Source organism: Pinus tabuliformis, chromosome J, assembly GCF_031772625.1.
Source record: "Pinus tabuliformis cultivar Carrire ecotype Pingquan chromosome J, CPIR1, whole genome shotgun sequence".
NCBI lineage: Eukaryota > Viridiplantae > Streptophyta > Pinopsida > Pinales > Pinaceae > Pinus > Pinus tabuliformis.
The window spans coordinates 1,509,845,810-1,509,868,213 of NC_142295.1; the positions used below are offsets into that span (position 1 = coordinate 1,509,845,810).

A 22,404-nucleotide genomic window follows, 5' to 3' on the forward strand; every position below is an offset into this window, starting at 1 on the left:
AAAGCTCGCTACCTCATGCTTTGTAAATCCCGTATCCAATTTACATGAAATTTCGTAGTAATTGTGTTATATGAGATACCATTGATGGTATACTCAAACCTAGATTTCTACGACCCTACGCTGATCACTGTCTACCATTTGTTCTTCAAAATCGCCCCCCCTCAAAACCAATTTTCTGCAACAAAATTAATGAAAAAATACCAGTCATATCAGAAAAAATACAACTACAGCAATGTTGAAATTTTGGAGGTTTAAGATGATCTGAGTGTCACTTCTCAAACTTTGATGATTATTTGAAAACTTTTATAAGTAGTCCACTGTCCTCAAGGTGTACAAATTTAACAAAATAACAGATTAAATTTTCATTCTGTTTAAACTTTGATTTAGTTAAATATATTTTAAATTTGATTTTTTTAAATGGTAAATATCTTTATGGTTTAGACTTTCATTTAGTTAAAATTATTTTAAATTTGATTTTTTTGAATTTTATATATATATAGATTTTGTTAAATTTATTTTACATTTGATTTTTTAAATAATAAATCATTTTTTTTTCCGTTATATTTAAAATAATAGCTTAAATTTTCAATTTTGATTTAGATTTTAAATTTGATTTTTTAAATGGTATATATATTATTTATTTATTTTTGATTTATATTTATTTAAAATTTGATAGTTAAATTTATTTTAAATTTGATTTTTTAAATTGTATATATATTATTTATTTATTTTTTACTTATGTTTATTTAAAATTTGATAGATTGTAAATATATATTTTTAGAAAATAATTGGTGCATAAAAAATTGTCAAAGAGAGGTGTACTTTTTTTTTCAAATTTTCATTTTACATTAAATATGGATCTATGTTAGTTATTAATATGTCACTTGTCAACTCTATGTTTATTACAAAAAATATTACACTTCTATATCATGCTAATTAACAGTTCATTTAAATGTATTAGCTACCATGCATTGTGAGGGATTAAGTTCTTAATTCTACAAACCTTTCCTCAAATTTTGATCTTTCTTTATGTGTGATGAATCTAGAGTTAACATAGATTTAAGTTGATTCTTAAAATGTTATATGTAAACTTCATATTATTTATAAACATAATTATACATCTCCCTTATTTATATTAAGCAACACATTATTCGAATATTTTATATTTTAACTATAAGAATCTCTATTGTATATTTAAAAAGATAATTTAATTTACTTCACATATCTATGTTATCTTCTTAAAAATTACTAATAAATCCCTTAATATAATGTGATTTTTTAAACAATAATAATAAATCAACAATAAAAAACATGAAGTAATACCATTGATAATCACTTTAATAATTAAAAGTCAAACTATAATAATTATTATAGCTATTCAAAAATTGTAAATTTATTAAAAAGTTAGAAATGTGAAATATAAAATTAAGCATATTACCAAAGTTTACCTCATGGACTTTTAAATGATTAGTGACTAATTTAGTAGCCACATGCCAAACAACCTAGTGACTAATATTTTTATAATGTGATTATTCTTAATATAATCATTTAAACCAACTTGTTTATTGTTGAAAACATTTGTCTATTTACGATTTTAGTTATTTATTGATTTTATTTTAATTAAGTTGTCAATTTCTTTTTACATAAGAGACAAATACAAACCATCAACACTCCATATTACACTTGTTTTCTTATTGATTTAGATACCATATTTGAATTACACTTGTTTTCTTAAATACCATTTTTGAAATGTTTCTACTACCCAATAGCTAGAAATCCCTTAATAAAGATTTTTTTATTACATATTTCAATTTTCCTATAGGAAATTTTTATTGGTGAATTTATTACTAGAAAATTTTATCATTCCTCAACTCACACTACTTCTTCTAACATTTCTTTCTCAACTTTCAATGTATTGTTTTATAATGAGATATAATAATGAATATACTATTGATGACACACTCTTAGAGTTTATCTTAGGATATCATAGTCCGAATTGGTAAGATATGCCAAATATTTATCCAATGCCATCCATGATCAATTTGCCTAGTTTTATTCACTAAAATATTTTAGTTATCAATCTTACTTGATTTATTTGATTATGTATTACCAATTTTCTAATTTTGAGCATTTAGGGTTGTACACAATTTATTAGCATGGTAAACCTTTTTTGGTTTTAGAGTGGACAAGGATTGTTCCAAAACCAAGGTTAAAAAAAGGATTTTGAATATTTTATAGATGATATCATATTTATTGTTTGTACATGTGTACACTATGAGTACACACTAAGATTATATTTAGAATGACAACATTTGTTTCAATTGAATCTTGATTTTAGAGTAAGAGAGTAGTTGGTTTAGAGATCAACCACCCCTGCTTCAAGTTTTCATAATTCTTAATTTTTTTCTTTGGAGTATATTAAGCAAATATTAAACTCATTCTTTGTTATTTTGCTACAAAAATTTAAAATATTATTTTTTCTTACTTACTAAAGTTTTCTCTTTTGTGATTAGAATAAAATATGCTCTACCCATGGTGGAGAAAATTATGAAATCTTTTAATTTATACAAGGGAAGGGTTAGACTTGTCATACATATAAGGTTACTGTTGAAAAAGGCAACAAGAAATGCTAAAAATAGAAATTCTATAAATAGCATTTCAGGTACCAATGTTGGATATAGCAACAAGGAATGATAAAATAAAAATGCTAAAAATAGTATTGCTATAAATAGCATTTCGGGATAGATTCCAATTTTAGTTAATCCTTGAACTAAAATTGAGAATTAAAATCGAATTTGATCTTAACAGTTGTTTGTAAAATAATTAATTAATTCATCTTGAATTAATTATTGTAGAAAATCAAACATGAAGTTTATGTGAAGACATGCAACAGTTTCCCCGTTGATTAAGGAAGTTATCCCTTGATTAAAGGAGATCAGGATGAGTTGTACTTTGAGTAGTAATTAGTTAGCTGAGTTAACTGAGTTAAGTCCAATTAGATTAGTTCCAACAATTTGTGGAATTGATTGTGAGTTCAATTAGTTAATGCATGCATGCATGTAACTGCTGCACTTCATATATTTTAATATTCTCTCATAAATAACTCATGCATGTCAGTTCAGTCAAAGACCCAGTTGATATTAAAGGAAGGGAAAATGTACTATCAGTTGGAGGAATTTTCTTCTAAAGGAATCTCATCCATGCAGAAGGAATTCACTCATTCAGGATTGTGCAGTTATTTAAAAGGCGAGAGCAGTGAGTGAGGGATTATTACACACAGGTGGCAGCTTGAGGACCCAAGAGAAACTGCGCAAGGAAATACGAGGCTTGCAGGACTTAAGGAAGGCATATGTCTTGTCTATTCTGTCTATGAGCAGCAATGAGGGATTGTACTGAGAGCTAGATAGCATGTGAGGTAAAGCTTTGTGTAATCCTAAGATATTTCCACTTGTATGATAATACAGATAGCCGGATTTTAGCTGAGGCTTTCCCCAGAGTATTCTTTTGTGTTTCATGTGTATGATTTCTTCTTCTCTGTTATATGTGTTCCTATTTGATCTTGCTCAAAACTGATTAAGCTTTTGCAAGTTTGTTTGTATAAGTAGATCAAGTATTTTTCTTTAGGATATTGCATTATCAGGTGATCTATAGTGAGAAATTCTACAGTTACTTCTAACTTGAGAGTTTTCATTATCTTCGCGCTTTATATTCATCATGCTAATATGAAAATAGGGATATTATCAAATAAGAAGAGCTTGTTAGAATTTCAAGAGGTTCTACAAACTCATCACGTTATATCAAATGTATGACAAGCTAATTAAAAAGAACTAGCCCATAAGAAGTAGATATTGAATGGGATTATTTCAATCAATGATGACCATCCTTCAAGCATAGTAAGTTAAATAGTGAGTTCTATTGCAACAATGGTATTGGATCCATATAATGGGACAACAATGAAAGATATGGATTATATCATGGAGACTACAAGGAAAGTGTAAGTACTTAGGAAAAATATACAAGAGTATGATGCAATGGAGCAATATAAAAGTGATTCAACATAAAAAAGAATGAGAATAAATTCAAATTTAGAATTAAGGGAATACTCACATAAACAAATTATTGAGAAGTAGAAAGAAAACAAGAAAAATGTTGGTGGACTGATTCTTCGAAAGTCTATGATTTCAATTTATTCAGACTCCATCTATTAGTATGATTTGAATTTGAATAGGAATGCAACAAATTACACATATAACCATAAATATAGAGATGCAGCAGAAATAAGACTATCTCTCATTAATATCTAATAATGAAATATGCTTACAAACAGAATGGAAATGAGACTAGCTCGGGCGATGATAGCTTATCTCTGAGAAGAGATGTGGCAGCTACATGTCTCTGAACTGAGTTACAATGAGGATAAAGGGCCTTTTTATTATTGAACAATAAGAAAAACCCTAAACAACCAAAACCATAACCCGAGGAGATGTAACATCAAGAGTTTATGGGCCCCGTTGGGGTTAGTTGGGCAGACAACTGCCCAGGGTCGTAACTTGGTCATATTATCTTCATTTGATGTGCATGATACCTTATTGGAAATATCTCTTAGATGAATACATCTTAAAATTCAATTTCATTAAAATTTCTTCGAGAGATCTTTCCAAAAAAAACGTCATTTAGGGCCTCAAAACAACTCCAAAAGTTTAGGACCCGAAAAACTACCAAAAATAGTAAATTGTGCTACAATTAAGGAAACTAAAAAACTAAAGAAGCAATGGTAGGGGTCCACGTGGAATAGGTGGGTGGCCACCAATATCCACCTAGATCGTTCCTCGCCCCTTAGGAAGCAATGGTCTCCTTTGCGTTGAGTTCCTCCATGAGATGAGGAAACCTCTGTTGACCTTGGTCCCTAGTGAGCCATTTTCCTTGGTGCAAGAGTTGGTTGGATTTGACAACTCAATACAGTTGGATCTTCTGTTCGCGAGTGTTCTTGATCTACGTGTCCATGATCTGATCAGTTGCAACTAGCCATATAGATATTATTCTCTTTATTGGCTTTATATATCATATCAAAGTCATATCCATCTAACCATAAAGCCCATCTTAAAATTATGGAATTACCTTGTTCAAGCAATCTTTTGTTTTGCAACATTCCTTTCATGTGCCTGAGGTCTGTCTTAGCAATGGAGTGGACGCTTTTAAGGAATAATCTGATTTTTTTTATAACTTTCTTTACTGGTAGAATTTATTTATGGGAAGAAGGATAATTTTTTTTAGTGTCTAAGAATGTGCTTGAGGCATATGCACACACTTCTTCCTTTTTTCCATATTTCTGCAATAAGATTTTTTCCCAACAGTAATCTTACGCATCTGTTTCAAGAATGAATGGTAGGTCATTGTGGCGAAGAGCCAAATGTGGTAGTTGTTTGATTTTCTAATTTATATTTCTTATGCCTTTGGTCATCTAGTCATTCCAGTTGCTTCCCTTTTTTAGCCTTTGTTGCAGAAGCATTATATCTATGGCTTGCTCTAGATAAAATTGCTTGATAAAGAATTCAACACATGTGGTTGTAATTATATTATGCCTTGGGATATGATTAAACCCAAGTACTCATTCCATGTTTATGCAATAATGAACTTATCTAGAGAGGCAGAAAGAACTAGACCATGCTTGAAAACAACTTGATAAAATATCTCTAAGTGTTTTTTATGTTCACTAATATCCTTGCTGAAAATTAACAAATCATCTATGTAGACAATGATAAAAGAATAGTCTCAAAAAAGATCTTCCATTCTCTTTTGGAATTCGGATGGGGAATTCTTCAAACCAAATGGCATAATTTTCCATTGAAATTGTCCTCCAGATAGCAAAATTTTGTTTTATATCTGTCTTGAGGATTAATGCCAATTTTCCAAAACCCACTTTTAAGATCAAACTTACTGAATGCATTTTCTTTGGTGATCTTTGATAACAACATTTCTTTATTAGGTGAAGGATATTTAATGGGCACAAGAGCTTCATTCAGAGCTTTGTAGTTGATAACTAACCTCCTTTTTCCACATTTTTTTCTCTGAGTGCTTATTGACATACAAAGCTGGACATGCCCAAGAACTCTTGCATGGTTCTATTAGTTTTCTCTTTATCAAGTCATTAATTTCTGCTTTAAAAAGCTCATGTTCATACGACCTCATGCGATTTGCTGATGGCTTTTTGTCTTTGACATAGCCTTCTATCTGAAATGGAAGTGAGACAAAATATTTTTCCCTGAACTAGAATGCATCAGGGTGTTTGATTGTACAATCATTTTTCAACTTATTTACAATATCAAATAGAACAGTAGGGCCATGGATTTCTGCATGCTTGACAATTTTCTGTATCTTGGAAAGATCTGTTACTGCTTCATCGAAATTGCTTACCTCATTAGGTTTTTCTCTGAGTGTGTATTTACTATTAGCAGGGACTTGCACCTTTTCGTCTTGAGTGCTGAAAATTATCATGTCCTTTTCAATGCTAATTGGCATGATTTTTTTCATAAAATCATGTCCAAGCAACATATCAGCACTAGTATCATTATTATATAAAGTGACATATGCTTCTTGTGATCCTAATAATATTAGAAAGTCTAGAGCAATATATGGAATTTTTATTAGTTGTTTGTTAACTACCCTAAACTGGACTTGAGTGGGTTTCCAATAGTAAGCAGGAATGGCCTTGAATTAGCAATAGTTTCTCACAGCTTCAGTATCAATCTAAGCATCAAGAATGTATTCTTTGTAACCTGGCACTTTTATTTTTACATGGATGACCGTCCTATCATCAATACCACTGATGTGATGAATGTTTTCATTACTGTGTTGATTAGCCAATAGTAATGGAGTTTGATACGAAAGGAAAGTAGAAGAAACAAACTGTGAGTTCAAACTATCAAGTTCTTACATGTTGCCTTGAATCCTTTATGCAAGCTCCTTCATCTCATTTCTGTCTCTTTGGAGATCTTCTTCTACCCTTTTAATCTTATCCAATAATTTTTCTGCAATATTACCAGTGGATCCTTGTGATGCTTCTGTTGTTATATGCCAATCTAAAATCTCAAAGTCCTGTCCATCAGTTATCTTGTGAGGAATAGAAGCCTGCAAATGGTCAATCTTTTCTTGGAGGCGTCTTCGAGGAATAATTAGTCTAGGATGAAGAGAGGCCTTTTTTCTCTAGATTTCTTCAATTTGATGTTGGAGATCATAAAGAAAACATGAAACAATTGGATAAATATGTACACTCACTACTGTCACTATTATTCTCTAAAAGAGAAACCTTTTGGAAATTTTCATCAATGTCATAGCTATTATCTGAATGAGTATTATGTACAGAAAAACATTCAAAATCAAGATCTGTCTGAGAAACTAAATCCCAATCAGCTGGATCATAAGAGGATTTAAAAACTTCAACAATCTTTTATGGATTCCTTTCTTTCCTTTGTTGGGACATCTGTTGGTCCAATGACCAGTCTGACCACAAAATAAAGCATTTAGACTGTTTTGTTAGTTTAGACCTTTTCTTGAAAACAAATTGTGATCTTCTGGCTATAGAAGATCTTGACCTATATTTGTTTTTCTTAATAGTAAGAGGTCAAGACCTACAAGAACACTTAACACTTTGGTATTTTTTAGAACCCTTTCTGAAGTGGTTCTTATAACATCCAAAATGATATGTTTTAGTAAAGGAGTCACAGATGGTGGGGCTGAAATGCGACCGCTTTTTGACATTCTTACGAGATTTGTTGGCGGCACATTCATTCTTCAGAATGGTAAGAATGTGTTGGCGAAGCGCGGATAGAGACCATGTATCTATGGAAATGTGTTGTGAAGATAGTGGTTGTTGAAATAATTCAGGTATTTTACCTGGCATGGAGGCTATGTAGCGTGGGAGATAAGCCACATTATGGTGATCAGGGATTTTATAATAAATATTTTTCATTGTTCCTTAAAAGTGCCCACTTCATTGTTAAGATAAGGAGAAACATATATGTTGTAAGCAAAATCCGAAGGTGTCTACCGCGATAAGTGCCATTGTTGTTGAGGAAAGGTGTTGTTGGGCATAGGACATGACCCATGATTACAAATATGCAATTTTTCAAGTGCTTTTAATCCTTTTATCTTCATCATTATGGATGCTAGGAGAAGTTTTAATTTCTCTAATGAATCTCATGAAGCAACACATGAGAAAAAATGGGTATGGCTTACAAAGATTTTGAACAAAAGCAATAGAAATGTTTTGTTTGATATTAGAGTCGTAGAGCAGGAATTTAATCCACAACCTAATTGGGAACTACCAAATGTTGAGATGGAAAAGATATATAAACTCCCAATTTTTTAGTTCCATGCTACTACACTATTTAGATTTTCCTCTGTAAATGTTCTTGTTTCTGTTGGTCAAAGTGTATATCAAATTCCTCTCATAGAAAGGAAGATGTAGAATGGGGTCTGAGTCATGATTACAAATACATACATATTGGACTCATACAATTTGGGATTAATCCTCTTGTATGACCAGAGTTAGATAACTCATGTCTAACTTGTGTTCTTGTTGCCAAACACAATAAGTTTGAAGACTCATTGATAGGAGGATTCCAAATTCCCTTAAATAATTGGTCATGGTAGTTTGAAGACCCATTGATAGGAGGATTCCAAATCCCCTAAATAATGGTCATGTTTGGTCTTCAGTCAGTGTCTTGAGCTGAGGCTAATGCTTCCTTATATAGGAGGAGCCCTCTGAGTGATAATCAAGCTTTTTATTCTTTCCCATTCCCAAAGTAAAGTATCATATCCCACAAAAGCTTCATGATATGATACAAAGTGGAGATTCCAACTGGAGGAACCCACGAAAGCCATAATGTATGTACTAAAAAGTTATATAGAGTAGATATTCATTTACAAAAGATATCATATATGTACCTTTTATCTTCATCAGTATGGATGTTAGGCAAAGTTTTAATTTCTCTAATGAATCTCGTAAAAAAGCACATGAGAAAAAATGGGCATGGCTTACAAAGCTTTTTTTAACAAAATCAATACACATGTTTTGTTTGATACTAGAGTCGTAGACCAGGAATTTAATCCACAACCTAATTGGGAAATACCAAACATTGAGATGGAAAAGATATATAAACTCCCAGTTTTTCAGTTCCCCGCTGCTACACTGTTCTGATGTAACAGTGACATAGTTTGTTTAAGCGGTTTGGGGATGATTTGTTCCTTCAATCGGGTAAGTATGACACCTTTGAAATAATTATAGCTGTAATAGTGATAATCTATCTTTAGAAATTACCGATTATCTTAGTTCTGATTTCCAACCAAAAAATATCGTGATTTACATCTTCCATATTTCGTAAAGGTTGAGATACGATTCTGCGCAGATATTTGCAACCTTTACAAGTCATGCAGAGAGACCAGTGGCAAGATTAATGGAGGCCCAAAGTCTACCTCGTGTGCAGAGAGAATCGTGGAAGGTGATTTCCGGGCTCCAACTGGACCATAATTTCACGTGTGTTGACTATGGCCATACCCCCATCCTGTAAGTAATGAGAGCCAAATTATTTTACCTGACGTCTATGCATGTTCGACCAGCCTATAAGTATTTCCCCTACTCTACAGAAAAATATTTCCAGTAATTCATTGGGTTGGAAGTAGTGAGCGTGCACAGCTTAGATTGATCATGGCGACGAAGTTGGGTTTTCACCAGTTCCCAGTTTCGCGGAACGTAGGTAATCACTTTGATATTAAACTACTCAGTGCTTTTATCTTTGTATTGACAGTGGCGGCATGGAGTTTCTTTTACAGGGGGAGGAATGGAAAATCTGGTAGCATGCCTAAGGGGAGGCTGCCCCCGGGGTCGTTTCCGTTGCCCATCATCGGGAACCTTCACCTGCTGGGAGACCTTCCCCACTGCGCTCTGGCGGCGCTATCTAAGAAATACGAGCCTCTCATGTCTCTCCGCCTCGGCTCCGCCCTCACCTTGGTCGTCTCCTCTCCAGATATGGCCAAGGAGTTTCTCAAGACCAATGACCGCATTTTTGCCACCAGGTCTCCATCCGCCGCTGCAAAATACTTGACCTATAATTCCTCGAATGTGGTCTTTGCTCCGTTAGGCCCTTACTGGAGGCAGATGTGCAAGGTTTGTGTTTTACAGGCGCTCCACTCTAAGCGCATAGAATACTTCCGCTACATAAGAGAAGAGGAAGTCTCCGCCATGATTCACTCTCTTCTGAATTCAGTTCATCAGCCTGTGAACATTACCAAGATCGTGTCGGGTCTGGTGACTGATATAATGTGCAGGATGGCCTTCGGTAGAAAATATAGTGACCAGGACATAATTGGCAACATAGAGTTGGTATCAATGGTGAAAGAAATTGTTGCATTGTCTGGTTCTTTTAACATTGGAGACTACATACCATACTTGGCCTAGATGGATCTCCAAGGCTTCAGCTGTGCTTCAAGAAAGTAAGGAAGTCGCAGGACGATTTCTTAGAGAAAGTAATTGATGATCACGCTGCGCAGAATGACGCCAACTCGCAGAATGACGCCAACGCAGCACGTAAACTATATTTATGTCAACGTATATAAAAACATATATATATATAAAAATATAAAACATATTAAAACGTGCCCATACCCATATTAAAAGAGCCACCTAAATCTACGTAGCAACATTAACTTCCATGACTCTTTCACCTACGACGGTCAACACAAAACAACAAAAATTTGATGTGACACGGGGAGACAGCACCTACGGGAAATCGACGGCTGAGATAGCGCGCCCAGCTGATCCGACGAGGTTCGGGAGCCAACTTCTGACAAAACAAACGGACTTTAGCGTCCGGGGAGAGCGGATTTGGTGTTGTACAGGGGACGCGTGGCGCGTCCTGATTGTGTCGAGTCCCCTCCGGCGGATACAGCCTTTTTCCAAAGGCGGTGCGGGGAGACCGGGGCGGTTTTCAAAAACCACCACGCTGTTGAAATTACAAATTTAACACTCCCCTTTAATTTTAACAGCCGCACGTTCGGTCATTCCCAAGCATTTTCTCAAAAATTCGAAACTCTTCTGAACTAGTGGCTTTGTTAAGATGTCTGCAACCTGTTCTTGAGTCCTGCAATGTTCTAGGACAATTTCTCCATTGTTCACTAATTCTCTGATGTAGTGAAACCTTGTATCAATGTGTTTCGTTCTCTTATGAAACACTGAATTCTTTGACAAAGCAATAGCGGAGCTATTGTCACAAAAAACCACTGTCGCTTTTGCCTGTTCTTGGCCTAAGCTTCTCAACATTCTTCTCATCCATACTGCTTGACATGCTGCTGCTGTCGCTGCCACATATTCAGCCTCTGTTGTAGACAATGCTACTATGGACTGCTTCTTAGAAGCCGATGAAATGGCTCCTGAACCCATATTAAAAACATAACTGGAAGTGCTCTTCCGATCATCTACACTTCCAGCCCAATCGCTATCTGTGTATCCAACCAAATCTGAATGTTCTGAGGCATGATATAGAATTCCAAACATTTTGGTACCTTTAACATACCTCAAAATTCTCTTTGCTGCCTGCCAATGTACCTCCTTTGGCCTCTCCATGAATCTGGAAATTAAACTAACAGCATACATAATATCAGGCCTAGTTGCTGTTAAATACATAAGGCTGCCCACAATGCTTTTATACAAACTAGGATCAAAATCCTTGCTGCTGTCCTCTCTGCTGAGCTTTAATGCCATTACTGTGGGAGTGATGGTTGCCTTGCATTCTTGCATGTTAAATCTACCCAAAACTTGATTTACATATCTTGCTTGAGATATAAAAATTCCTTTTTCATTTTGATCTACTTCTATGCCTAAGAAGTATCTCAACAAACCCATGTCAGTCATTTCAAATTCATCCTTCATGACTGATTTAAAATTTTCAATAAGATAAATATCATTTCCAGTGAAAATAACATCATCTACATACAAGACAACAATTAAAATTTTACCATCCTTTTCCTTGATGTAGACTGTGGGTTCTCCTTCACCTTTTTCAAATTCATTCTCCAATAGATATGAATCTATCCTGCTGTACCATGCTCTTGGCGCTTGCTTCAGCCCATAAAGAGCTTTCTTCAATTTGCACACTTTGTGCTCTTCACCTTTCTTCTCATATCCAAGAGGCTGTTCCACATAGACCTCTTCCATTAACACTCCATTTAGGAATTCTGATTTCACATCCATTTGGTAGACTTTCCATTTGTTTTGAGTTGCTATGGACAGCACTGCTCTCACGGTTTCCATTCTTGCAACCGGGGCGAAAGTCTCCTCATAATCTCTCCCATACTGCTGCTTGTAGCCTTTGACAACCAGCCTTGCTTTATGCCTTTCAATCTTGCCTTCAGCATTGCTCTTGGTCTTGTAGACCCATTTCACACCAATGACTTCTTTGCCTTTTGGTAATTCAACCAAATCCCATGTTTTGTTTCTCTCTATGGCATTCATCTCCTCATCCATAGCTTCTATCCATTTTCTATCTTTAATAGCTTCTTCAAAATGAATAGGATCATCAACATGACAAAACAAGGCAAATAAGGAATTCATTCCTTCTTCATAAATGTCACTTAGATTTCTAAACTTCTTACCTCGTTCACTTGGTGTGCAAGTGCTTGAAGACGCACTTGAATTTCCTCCTTGTGGTGTGCTTGGAGAAGCACTCTCATTGATCCTCAATGGTGTTCCTTGCTGTCCTTGTGTTGGTGCTGCTGTTTGGGGATTCATTTCAGCCACCTCCTCTTCATCCTCATCATGAGACAAACAGTTTTTAACATTCACTGTTTTCTCTATGCTTCCATCCCAAGCTTCCTCTTCAATGAATTGAACATCCCTGCTGACAAAGAACTTCTTGGTAGATGGAATGTATAGCCTGTAGGCTTTGGATTCATCACTGTATCCAATGAAGATGCATTTCTCCCCTTTGTTGTCCAACTTCCTCCTTAGCTGATCTGGAATGTGTGCATAGGCCACACATCCAAAGACTCTCATGTGGGTGACTCCTTGCTTTCTCCCACTCCATGCCTCTTCTGGCACTTTGTTCATGACTGCTTTTGTAGGACACCTATTCAGTATATAAACTGCACAATGTACAGCTTCAGCCCAATACTCATTTGGCAAATGCTTTGCCTTCAACATGCTCCTTGCCATCTCCATGATGGTTCTGTTCTTCCTTTCAGCAACTCCATTTTGCTGTGGGGTGTACCGAGTTGTGAACTGTTTATGTATTCCATTTTCTCTACAAAACTTTAGGAATTCATTGGAGATATACTCACCTCCTCTATCAGTTCTCAATACTTTTATGTGCAGCCCACTTTGGTTCTCCACAAGTGCTTTGAAGTTTTGGAATTTCTCAAAGACTTCACTTTTGTTCTTGAGGAAATATATCCAAGTCTTTCTTGTAAAATCATCAATGAATGTCAAGAAATATAGACTGCCAGCTAATGATGGAGCTTGCATTGGTCCACACAAATCTGAGTGGATAATCTCTAAGGGTCCCTTTGCCCTTATACTTTTCCCTGATGGAAAACTCTCTCTATGTTGTTTGCCCAATATACAACCTTCACAAAGGTTGTCCAGCTTCTCTATCAATGGTAATCCCTTTACCATTCCTTTTCTGCTCAATAAGTTTAGACCTCCAAAATTTAGATGCCCGAATCTCAAGTGCCATAACCAGTTCTCATCCTTTGGCACGCTTTGGAAGGCCTCTTGGGTGACTGCTGCCATTTCCCTTTTGTTCTTCTTGTCTGCCCTGATCCGGAGAGGGAACATCATGTTCCTTGTCATCTTCACTTCAGCAATGCATCTTTTGCTGGGTGGTATGTCCTTGATGGTGCACACATCATTTACAAAGTAAACATTGTAACCCTTTTGGATACGCTGTCCAACACTCAATAGGTTACATCTCATTCCGGGGACATAGTAGACATCTGCTATGGTTTTCCTTTCTCCTTGCTTTGTAAATATTTTTACCTCCCCTTTTCCCATAACAGACACTTTACTATCAGTTCCTAGTGTGACCTCTGATTTCAAATTCTGATTTAAGGCTGAAAAGAGGGCTATATTCCCTGTCATATGGTTGTTGCAACCTGAGTCTAAAAACCATATGTCCTCACTATGTGTTTCAGCCATGTTACAAGCTAACAGGACATTTTCTTGACTGCTGTTTTCTCTTGTAACATTTGCATTTTGTCTACTATTCATATCATGCTGTTTCTTTCTACAATCACTAGCATAATGTCCATACTTTTTGCAATAATAGCATTGAACATTAGATTTATCATACCTTTGTCCTTGAGCCTGATACTGATCTCTTTGTTGGCTGCTGCCTTGACCTTGGTTCTGATTTGGATTGCTGCCTCTTCCTTGTGCATTTGATGGGCTGTTCCTTCCACCTCTGTTCTGGCTTCTGCCTCTTCCTCTTCGGTTTCCTCTTCCTTGACCTCTTCCTCTTCCAAAGGACATCTGGGTCTTGAAAGCTTGCTCAAGGGATGAGTTTTCATTCCTACTCAACCTCTGCTCATGAGTTATCAGTGATGCATGTAGCTCATCAACTGAGTAGTTTGAGAGATCCTTTGTCTCTTCAATGGTGGTGACTATGGCACCGAACCTTGAGGGTAAGACCCTCAATATTTTCTCCACTATTCTTCTATCTTCAATTGTTTCTCCATGAGTTCTCATTTGTGTGATTACACCAATCACATGAGTGAAGAATGAGTCAATGTTATCTGACTCCTTCATGTTCAAGTTTTCAAAATCCTTTCTCAGCATTTGCAATTTTGCTGTCTTCACTCTCTCCATGCCTTGATAGGCAGTTTTTAGGGTTTGCCATGCATTGTGTGATGTTGTAGCTGCTGCTATCCTTGGGAATATACTCTGGTCCACTGCTTGATACAACAAGACAATGGCCTTTGCATCCTTCTTCCTATTGAGCTTCAATAGGTCCTTCTCTCCCTGAGTTAGGTTATTAAATGCTGTTTCATCTGCTGGTTCCTCAAACCCATATTCTACTAGTTCCCATATATCTTGAGAGATGAACAAAGCTCTCATGGTTATAGACCAGTAGTCATAGTTCTTCCCATTAAAGTGTGGGAGCTAGGTGTTGAACATACCCATGCTTGTGCTTGCCATTCCTTGCATCTTGAACTATGGTTTTAAATCCTTGACTGTGATTTTTTTTTTTAAAAACTGGCTATCTTCAGCAATAACAAGAGAAATGCTTTTGGGGAATACCTGAATCCTTCGCTGTCTGAGTCTTCTGTCTGCCTGAGAAGTTTTGCTGCAGCAACAACCTTCTCCCTTCAGCTTCTTTAACTTCTTTAAAGAGCCTGAGCCTGCTCTGATACCACTGTTGGGTATTTTTCAATGGAGAAAATACCAAAAACCAATAAAATTTTCACCACAGAGACGATGCTCTGTTTACTCTGTCCAGGATCTTTTGCAGAGAACCTCTTTAAAAAAAAATTAATTCAAAACACAGTCCATTACACAGTCACAATAAACACTTCTATTGACTTAAAACAAAAAGACTGATACATATTTCATCCTCTGTGCAGAGAGGGATTTACAAACAAACTCTGTGTCGCTCACTTCTGATTTTCCACTGCTGTGGATATTACATAAACAGTTTCATACTATTCCTGTGTTTTACAATGACCAAAAATTACATGCCTCCCCTGTTCCATATCTCGCACTGCTGTGCGTTCAATACATGTTCTATATAAACCACCGCGCGCAGACACCATATACATTAAAAAAAAACTACAGCACGTAAACTATATTTATGTCAACGTATATAAAAACATATATATAAAAAAATATAAAACATATTAAAACGTGCCCATACCCATATTAAAAGGGCCACCTAAATCTACGTAGCAACATTAACTTCCATGACTCTTTCACCTACGGCGGTCAACACAAAACGACAAAAAATTGATGTGACACGGGCAGACAACACCTACGGGAAATCGACGGCTGAGATCGCGCACCCAGCTGATCCGACGAGGTTCGGGAGCCAACTTCCGACAAAACAAACGGACTTTAGCGTCCGGGGAGAGCGGATTTGGTGTTGTACAGGGGACGCGTGGCGCGTCCTGATTGTGTCGGGTCCCCTCCGGCGGATAGAGCCTTTTGCCAAAGGCGGTGCGGGGAGACCGGGGCGGTTTTCAAAAACCACCACGCTGTTGAAATTACAAATTTAACATTTTTGTAATCTATAATGTAGATAAGTGTTTTTAGGAGTAATCATATTTTCAGGATTGGGTCTATCTTTTGAACCAATTAATGTGGTTCATATTCAATTTTGAAGATATGATTAATCCAAAAAACATTTATCTATATATTGGATAGTTTTAAATGTCAAAAAATATTGACAAAAATAATTGAAAATAAATGATGTTTGGAACTATACAGTGTGATTTATCATTTTATGGGTAAGATAAACATTATTGAAGATGAACCATAATATATAGTTAGAAATGTCAAAAAAATAGTGGCAAAAATAATTTCAATGTGATGGATGGGAAGGGATAATATTAAAGTTGTTATTGTGGTAAGTATGTTGATTTGAAATTCTTCTTCATGATCCAGATTTATTGTGGTTTGTCATTTTATCCCAAAGATGAACCATACTAGTTGGTTTAAAATATTGACAAAAATAATTTTCATGTGTTAAAGATATTATTAAAGAAGATATTCTAATAAATATGTTGATTTGAAATTCTTCTTCCCCAACCAGATTATTTTGCCGATTTTTCAAATCATCCACTGTGATTCATAATTTTAGTGTGATGGATTTAGAAGAGATAATATTAAAACTGTTAAAGATAATATTAAAGTCGTTATTCTAGTAAATATGTTGGTTTGAAATTCTTCTTCCTAATCCAGATTATTTGGGTAATATTTTGAACCATCTAATATAATTCATCATTTTATCCCAAAAATGAACCATACTAAATAGTTCTTTGACAAAAATAATTCCAATGTGATAGATCGAGAAGAAATAATATTAAAATTGTTATGGTAAGTATGTTAATTTGAAATTTATCTCCCGGATCTATCCTATTGAATTTTATTTTTTTCAATTTACAACATTTTATCCCAAAAAATGAACAATACTAGATAGTTAGTTTTCTGAAAAAAAAAAAAACAAAAACAAAAACAATTGCAATGTAATAAATTCAGAAAAAATAATATGAAAACTGTTATGTTAAGTATTTTTTTCAATTTACAACATTTTATCCCAAAAATGAACAATACTAGATAGTTTTTTGACAAAAATAATTGCAATGTAATAAATTTAGAAAAAGTAATATTAAAACTGTTATGGTAAGTATGTTAATATGAAATTTATCGCCTTCCATCATATTGAGATTATTTCGTCAATTTCTCAAACCATCTAATACGATTCATTATTAATCATTTTATCTGGAAAATGAATCACACTAACAGGTTTAGGGTTTAGAATGTTTCAAAAAAAAATGTCAGCTAAAATAATAATTTCAATATGATGAGCAAAACTATGCACTAAGTCTTCCTTGATTCTTAAGAATAACACAGAGAGTATATATAATATGATGGACAAGAAAATAAATTTCAAATGAATCCTAATCACAAAGAAACCTTCATTCTAAAGTATGTTGATTTCGGATATATTATTTCATCAATTATTCCAATGGTTTCCGATAATTCAATAATTGTGACCCCGAACTTATGTTTACAATGGTGACAGGATATGTTGGCCGGTGGCACAGACACGTCTTCTACAAGCTTAGACTGCACAATGGCCGAACTAGTGAAGAACCCTCCAGTGATGAAGAAGCTTCAGGAGGAGTTGGAACGTGTAGTTGGATTCAATCGCATGGTAAGCGAGTCTGACCTGCCTAGTCTCGTTTACTTACAAGCTGTGGTGAAAGAAACACTTAGACTCCATCCAGCGGGGCCGTTTGGGGTTCCCCACGCTTCTGTGGAGGACTGCACTATATTGGGTTATCAAATACCCAAGGGAACTCGCGTTCTGGTGAACCTTTGGGATATTGCAACGAATCCGGAGTCATGGGGGGAGGATGCAGATACTTTCAATCCAGAGAGATTTATGAAAGCTGGCTCCATAGATTCTAGAATTCAGAACTTTGAGTGGCTTCTGTTCGGAGGAGGCAGGAGGGGATGTCCAGGACAGCAACTGGCAACTCTTGTTGTCGAGTTTGCGGTGGCCCAACTCGTGCACTGTTTCAATTGGAAGCTTCCTGAGGGCATGGATGTGAAGGACCTAGACATGACCGAAAAGTATGAATTTACGATGCCCAGATCCCACAAACTCTTTGCGGTTCCAACTACTCGAAACTCTTTGCGGTTCCAACTACTCGATTTGCCGTAGCAGTGTAATTACGTATTGTGGGTTGAGTATCTAATCTCTTGAGCCTTGTAACAACTTAGGGTCCCTGGAGATAGTCGATTGAGATAGGATCCCTAAATCCCTATAACAGCTTGGGTCCCTAAAGGCTATGGGTTGAGACAAAGGTATTTGGATCCCTATAGCAGCTTAGGTCTCTAGAGACTATGGGTTGGGATGGAATCTTTGGAGCCCTGTAACAACTTGAGTCCCCTAGAGGCTGTGGGTTGAGATAGCAGACTGTTGAGCCATTTAACAACTTTGGAAGAGACCATCCTAGAGTAGTAGTAGAGGAAGACTAGATTGAATACTTATGGTTACTGCCCTGATCGAACAATGGATTTTGGACTCATTAGAAGGGGGAGAATCACTATGTGTGTAATTGGGGCTGAGGTTGGGAGCCTCTGGACTCCTCGTGTCTACCAAGCAAGTATTTATCAGTTAGTGGGATTGAGGAAGGAAGTCCTACGAGGTCCCTGATTCAGTGGCAGTTGATGTCCTAGTCGTAGAAGTAAGCAACCCCCCAGACTCTAGAATTTGGCTTGGGGGTGACGACTGCAAGTAACTGTGGTTGCAACTGTCTATGGTTGGGTGGAGAGTCCTTGTCCTAGACTCAGTTTCCCATCAAGTTCAAAGATAAGTATCTTTGTATGTCATTTATCTTCTAATGAATCATGTCGAAGTATTATAGATGATGGTTCTAGATTCAGGGACTACACTATGTTGATTATGCTTGCATATGTAGTACATTTTCCTTGGGGATATGTTATTTATATGTATATACATATATGTGTTGATCATATAGATGCATGTGTGTGTGAAAGATGAAAGCAAGAATGCGTGAAATGATTGTGAATGATGGTCACAAAACATATGATGTATAATAGGCATAAAAAACTACATGATAACAAAGGCTAAGCCACAACACTGAGCTGAGCCTAGACCTACATACATGTATAATAAGGTGGAAAGTAGCACATACATAACTTATTAAGGAAGAGATAGAAATCGTTACATGTCATGACCGAGCTATGAGAGCTTGGATTAATAGTTGAAAAATAGTGGGTTCTGAGACCCCTTTTATCAATATGTAGATTACATGGAAGACCCTCTGCATACTAGGGCTTGTATTCACTTATATGTCATTTGTTGTCCAGTTACAAGTTGTTGTGTTGGATGGCAAACAATGCATTAATGACAATGAGAGTTTTCCCCTAGAACCAATTGAGCCGCCAGCTTTGCTTGAATGTCTTTTAGCCTGACATTTTCAGCAGGTTAGATACCTATTGTTGGAATCATTGGGTGGTTGTTGAGGCGCCCGAAGGCTCCATGTAGTGTCATGTAACTTCTCGTAGGCTCGACACAGGGTCCACTACCATTGGTGTGTGGTAGAAGAGGTAGGAACCTCTCAAGACTACATACAAATCCCGTGGTAGGTAATTGACGTAGGAGCACCTATGTCACCTTGGGTAGCATTCCCTCCCAGTGGGAAGGGAAGAATTGTGGGCCAAGTACCCAATGGAGAATCTATCAACTAAGCTCAAGCATGATAATGTTGTAGACAACCCTAAGAAACCAATGACATCATCATGAAACCATGAAGCACATCTGTAGTCCACCATATTCCTAAAATAGATCCATTTTCACCAAGACTGACTCAAGGAAGCCTGTGCGGTGGTAGAGCGGGTAGTCGAGGATGTTGCAGATATCTTTGTCTAAGACACTATGTGATACAGAGTCGAGTTCCCTTGAATGATTCATGGCAAGAATGAGGAGGAAGGCCTTGTTGTGGTGTAGAGGAGCGAGGCCATGAACTTATAGGTAAAGTGTGAGCTAACCTTATCCTTTGCTCGGTCAAAACTCTAGTCAAGGGAGGGTTTCAATTGGTAGAACCATATTCCCCCTCACATGATTGGTCAGAATGACGAGGCAAAAAATATGTAGAGCCAATGCCCAAAAGATAATTTAATTTGAAGTCAGGGACTTGAGGGTAAAGGGCACCAAAGTTCTATCAAGTGTTGGTGACGAAAACTTCTTCCTTCACTCGAATCCATTAGGCAGGGAAGCTACTAGAGGTGGCCACCCCAGAAGCCGAGAAGGTTGGAACCCTGGAGTGTTGTTAGATGGATTTCTTAAGGGGCTCCGGGTTCAAGGGTTCTCGTTTACTTAGCAAAACCAAGTGTCAACCTAGTCATTGGGGAATCCCTCACTTTCCTTAAATAAGGCAAATGACGACTTATCGTCAAGGTTGAAATGACATCAACATGACACTATGAAGGACACGTCATAATCATTTTGGGAGTGTTTGGTAACCAAAGCAGCCACACAAGGGTGACATGTGGACCTCTTGCAAAACGACACAGTGTGGATGATGTTGACATGATGTCTTCCGAGCGATGGTGAGACCCTAGAGGTCAGAAACCTTGTAATTATGGATGGATGAAGGTCCTGAGAACCGTAGGTAGCAGGGATTTTCAGTTGAAAGTGCACTGGTTGACAGATAAATTCTCTGTCACTTGGGACCATTAACCCAAAAGTATTCTAATAAGGGCATCAGGGTTGTGGAGCCCACAGGGGCACTAGTGGATAGTGTGTGGATGGTTGCGTGGTAGCTAGAATATTGGAAGTCCTTAACCATTACAGAAAATAATATTGAAAGTGTCAGGGTAACAAGATGGATAGAGTATGGGTGGTCAGACCCACACCAACATGGCAGGTCATTGATGGGAAAGAAGGTCATCATCGTAGAGTAGTGGTCTGTCAATCGAAAGGTAAAATTTGGGGGGGAACCTCAACTTTAGAGTTCAAGACACGCTGAGCATCCTAGAGTCGTCACATGCCAGCCAAAAGATCGAGATTTCGAAGGCGACTCTGGATTGCAATTTCAAGGTGTGTTGAGGACCCAAAGCTGCATCGAATTAGTTAGTGAATATATATATATATATATATATATATATATATATATATATATATATATATATATATATATAATATATATATATATATACCCCCATTCCTTAAATGCAAAATGAAGGGATCAAGTACATTACAATATTTTATTTTAGAATTTATTATAGGTCAAAATTCGTATTCATTACAAAATATTTAAGGGGAAAGTCTAAGGGCACCTATAAATGGTCACATTCCAAAACATTATTTTATTTATGGATTTTTCAAATATATATTAGAAAAATATTACATCATTGTAAATATTTTTCTTTTAAAATTTTTAAATAAATTTATTTTTCTTCTGAGTTTGTAGTTTTTAAATGGAAAACTCAATTTTTTCTTTGGCATATTCTTTTTTTTGGAAAATTTTGAGTTAAATTACTTATTTGGCATTTTTTTTTCTAGACAAAATAAATTAAATGACTTATTTTGCAAAAAAAAAATCATTAATTTGATAAATTTAAATGAAATTATATATGCTTTAATCAATTTCAGGTTTTTTAAAATAATTTTTTATAAAAATTTCAGTTTTAAAAATTATCTTTTACAAAACTAAAAATAGTTAATCTTTTTAGATTTTTATTTTAATTATTTATTAGAACGATTATAAATTTTACTCTTTTGGGATAAAATCAAATTAAGAATATCTAAATATATAAAAACATTTAACCATTTCCATTTTACAAAAATTCTAATACTCCCTCATACAATTTGTAATCAACAAATGAAATACATGCGAAATTTTCTATAATCAACATATTAAATACATATATATACTCATACAATTTGTAATCAACAAATGAAATAAATGCGAAACTTTCTATAGTCAATATATTAAATACATATAAGAAATATAATTCAATTTCTAATAGAAAAATATAATAATTCAATTTACAATGGAAAAATATAATTCTATTTTTAATGGAAAATATAAATATCGTAAATAGAATTATATATTTTTGTTGACTACATTGAAAATCTTATGATTTATGGAAATTTATATATA

The 22,404-nt window shown here is 35.6% G+C and overlaps 1 protein-coding gene and 2 pseudogenes across 1 annotated transcript in view; all 3 read left to right on the forward strand.

Annotated features, from left to right (window-relative positions):
• Positions 1–9,529, forward strand: part of LOC149233176 (cytochrome P450 71AU50-like) — a 68,749-nt gene extending 59,220 nt beyond the window's left edge. The window contains exon 2 of the mRNA XM_089382117.1: positions 9,386–9,529. Coding sequence (XP_089238243.1) covers positions 9,386–9,529 — 144 coding nt within the window. The remainder of the gene's footprint in view (positions 1–9,385) is intronic.
• Positions 9,530–9,706: 177 nt separating this feature from the next.
• Positions 9,707–10,456, forward strand: LOC149233177 (cytochrome P450 71A26 pseudogene; annotated as a pseudogene).
• Positions 10,457–17,840: 7,384 nt separating this feature from the next.
• On the forward strand, positions 17,841–18,434 carry LOC149233178 (cytochrome P450 71AU50 pseudogene; annotated as a pseudogene).
• The last annotated feature ends 3,970 nt before the right edge of the window (positions 18,435–22,404 follow it).